We start from the raw sequence: 1,840 nt of genomic DNA, 5'->3' as shown, positions 1-1,840 counted from the left end.
TCACAAAAGTGAGTACACCCCTCACATTCCTGCAGATATTTAAGTATATATTTTCATGACAACACTGACAAAATGACACTTTGACACAATGAAAAATAGTCTGTGTGCAGCTAATATAGCAGTGTAAATTTATTCTTCCCTCAAAATAACTCAATATACAGCCATTCATGTCTAAACCACCCGCAACAAAAGCGAGTACACCTCTAAGAGACTACACCCCTAAATGTCCAAATTAAGCACTGCTTTTCATTTTCCCACCAAAATGTCATGTGACTCATTAGTGTTACTAAGTCTCAGGTGTGCATAGGGAGCAGGTGCGTTCAGTTTTGTAGTACAACTCTCACACTCACTCATACTGGTCACTGAAAGTTCCAACATGGCACCTCATGGCAAAGAACTCTCTGAGGATCTTAAAAGACGAATTGTTGCGCTACACGAAGATGCTACAAGGCTACAAGAGGACTGCCAACACCCTGAAACTGAGCTGCAGCACCGTGGCCAAGATCATCCAGCAGTGGGTCCACTCAGAACAGACCTCGCGTTGGTCGTCCAAAGAAGCTGAGTGCACGTGCTCAGCGTCACATCCAAATGCTGTCTTTGAAAGATAGGCGCAGGAGTGCTGTCAGCGTTACTGCAGAGATTGAAGAGGTGGGGGGTCAGCGTGTCAGTGCTCAGACCATACGCCATACATACATACATCAAACTGGTCTGCATGGCCATCATCCCAGAAGGAAGCCTCTTCTGAAGTCTGTACACAAGAAAGTCCACAGTTTGCTGAAGACGTGTCAACAAAGGACATGGATTACTGGAACCATGTCCTATGGTCTGATGAGACCAAGATTAATTTGTTTGGTTCAGATGATCTCAAGCATGTGTGGTGGCAATCAAGTGAGGAGAACCAAGATAAATGTGTGATGCCTACAGTCAAGCATGGTGGTGGGAATGCCATGGTCTGGGGCTGCATGAGTGCAGCAGGTGTTGGGAAGTTACATTTCACTGATGGACACATGAACTCCAATATGTACTGTGAAATACTGAAGCAGAGCATGATCCCCTCCCTCCGGAAACTGGGTGGCAGGGCAGTGTTCCAACATGATAATGGCCCCAAACACGTCTCTAAGACGACCGCTGCTTTATTGAAGAGGCTGAGGGTAAAGGTGATGGACTGGCCAAACATATCTCCAGACCTGGGCAGCACGGTGGCGCAACTGGTAGATCTGCTGCCTCTCAGTGAGCAGGTCCCTGGTTCAAACCCCGGTCCAGGGGCCTTTCTGGGTGGAGTTTGCATGTTCTCTCCGTGCATGCGTGGGTTTTCTCCGGGTACTCCGGTTTCCTCCCACAGTCCAAAAACATGCATGTTAGGCTGATTGGTAACTCTAAATTGTCCCTAGGTGTGAGTGAGAGAGTGAATGGTTGTTTGTCTTGTTTGTCTCTGTGTCCCTGTGATGGACTTGCGACCCGTCCAGGGTGTACCCCGCCCCTCGCACAGTGATTGCTGGACATGGGCACCAGCGACCCCCGTGACCCAAAATGGAATAAGCGGGTAAAGAAAATGGATGGATGGATGGATGGATCTCCAGACCTAAACCCAATAGAACTTCTTTGGGGCATCCTCAAGCGGAAGGTGGAGGAGTGCAAAGTCTTGAATATCCACCAGCTCCGTGATGTCATCATGGAGGAGTGGAAAAGCATTCCAGTGGCAACCAGTCAAGCTCTGGTAAACTCCAAGCCCAGGAGAGTTAAGGCAGTTCTGGTAAATAATGGTGGCCACACAAAATATTGACACTTCAGGAACTTTCACTAAGGGGTGTACTCACTTTTGTTGCTGGTGGTTTAGACA

General features: G+C 47.9%; 1 protein-coding gene across 1 annotated transcript in view; it reads left to right on the top strand.

Annotated features, from left to right (window-relative positions):
* The window catches only part of adamts15a (ADAM metallopeptidase with thrombospondin type 1 motif, 15a), a 74,147-nt gene extending 73,539 nt beyond the window's left edge, over positions 1 to 608 (top strand). Inside the window, exon 7 of the mRNA XM_037687690.1 lies at positions 441 to 608. Coding sequence (XP_037543618.1) covers positions 441 to 608 — 168 coding nt within the window. The remainder of the gene's footprint in view (positions 1 to 440) is intronic.
* The last annotated feature ends 1,232 nt before the right edge of the window (positions 609 to 1,840 follow it).

This window comes from Nematolebias whitei, chromosome 14, assembly GCF_014905685.2.
Source record: "Nematolebias whitei isolate Nwh7 chromosome 14, NemWhi1, whole genome shotgun sequence".
Lineage (NCBI taxonomy): Eukaryota > Metazoa > Chordata > Actinopteri > Cyprinodontiformes > Rivulidae > Nematolebias > Nematolebias whitei.
Note: the sequence above shows the minus strand (reverse complement) of the source record. Positions and strands in the feature narration are given on the sequence as shown.